At 44.1% G+C, this 1,253-nt stretch overlaps 1 protein-coding gene across 1 annotated transcript in view; it reads right to left on the reverse strand.

Annotated features, from left to right (window-relative positions):
* LOC111955766 (juxtaposed with another zinc finger protein 1) overlaps nt 1-758 on the reverse strand; it is a 19,092-nt gene extending 18,334 nt beyond the window's left edge. Inside the window, 1 exon segment of the mRNA XM_023976082.2 lies at nt 565-758. Coding sequence (XP_023831850.2) covers nt 565-757 — 193 coding nt within the window. The 5' untranslated portion in view covers nt 758.
* Between the last annotated feature and the right edge of the window lie 495 nt (nt 759-1,253).

A 1,253-nucleotide genomic window follows, 5' to 3' on the forward strand; every position in this document is an offset into this window, starting at 1 on the left:
TCAGTCTAGAACACTCCCAATAGGAATGTTCCATTGACCCTCAGTCTAGAACACTCCCAATAGGAATGTTCCATTGACCCTCAGTCTAGAACACTAGAGGCAAAGCCATTTAGAAGACACTTTTATCCAAAGAGACTTACAGTAGTGGGTGCATACATTTCCTGATGGGTGAATCCAGCGATAAGCAAACTCACAATCCTGGAGTTGCGATCACCATGTTTTACCCAGTGCGTCACACAGAACCACAAGGGGCCATACATCTTCAGTAGGGCCGAGACYATACCAGTGTCACAATATTTTTTCCATGGCAAAAATGAAAACCCGAATTAGACCCAATTCTTTGGTCCTTTAAAAACTGTCTGTATGTCAAATATTGTGTGCTATTACTTGGAAAATAAATACATGTGACTCTGGATGATAACATAATGTTTGTTTCCAACATTAAGGCTGTTAAAATAAAAAAGTTACATTCAATTCGTGTTTTGTTTCCATGCCACGATACTAGCGATTATCGCAATACTGGTATCGTCCAGGCCCTAATCATAAGTGTCCACTTTCTCTTACCTGTGGGTGTGCTGCTACGGAAGGAGGAGGAGGGTGTGATGGGTGGAGTCACGGGAGGAGTCAGGTTGCCGTTACTGTGGCGTGGAGGCGTGGCCACGCTGTTTCGAGACACACCCCCTGTGATTGACAGGGAAAGTTTGGGCGTGGCCCGCTTCTTCAAGGTCTCCTGCTCCCGACGCGCCGCATCCGTCATGAATCTGGAAACACATTACATGTTACACACACACACCTACAAATAAAGATTACTTAATGATAATAAAGTAGTATATCCCCCTCTTCTCACTCCCTCCTCTCCCTCCTCTCCCTCCCTCCCTCCCTCGCCCTAGTAGGAAGTCTACTATGTGCAGCTCACCCTGCACGAACATAAATAACATGAGCATGTCTACTTCTGCTAAGCTTCCCAGTAAAGCAATGAAAACAATCAAGCACCCCAGAAAAGTGCAAAAAATTGCCCAAGTTAACATATGTACAGTTATTCCTCCTTTAAAATTTGCGTCATACTGTGGCATCCCTTGTGGGCTGCTGCAGCATTCTGTGGCACGTTATCTATTTGTCAGACATTTTTTCTGTTAATGCAAGTTATAGCTAGTTTGACCACCAGAGGGCATATTTGAGAAGCATTTGATAGTCTTCCATATTGCAGGCACGTGGAGACCGGAGTTCAATTAAGAATTTGTTCTTAACTGATT

Source organism: Salvelinus sp. IW2-2015, linkage group LG31 (genome assembly GCF_002910315.2).
Source record: "Salvelinus sp. IW2-2015 linkage group LG31, ASM291031v2, whole genome shotgun sequence".
Classification (NCBI taxonomy): domain Eukaryota; kingdom Metazoa; phylum Chordata; class Actinopteri; order Salmoniformes; family Salmonidae; genus Salvelinus; species Salvelinus sp. IW2-2015.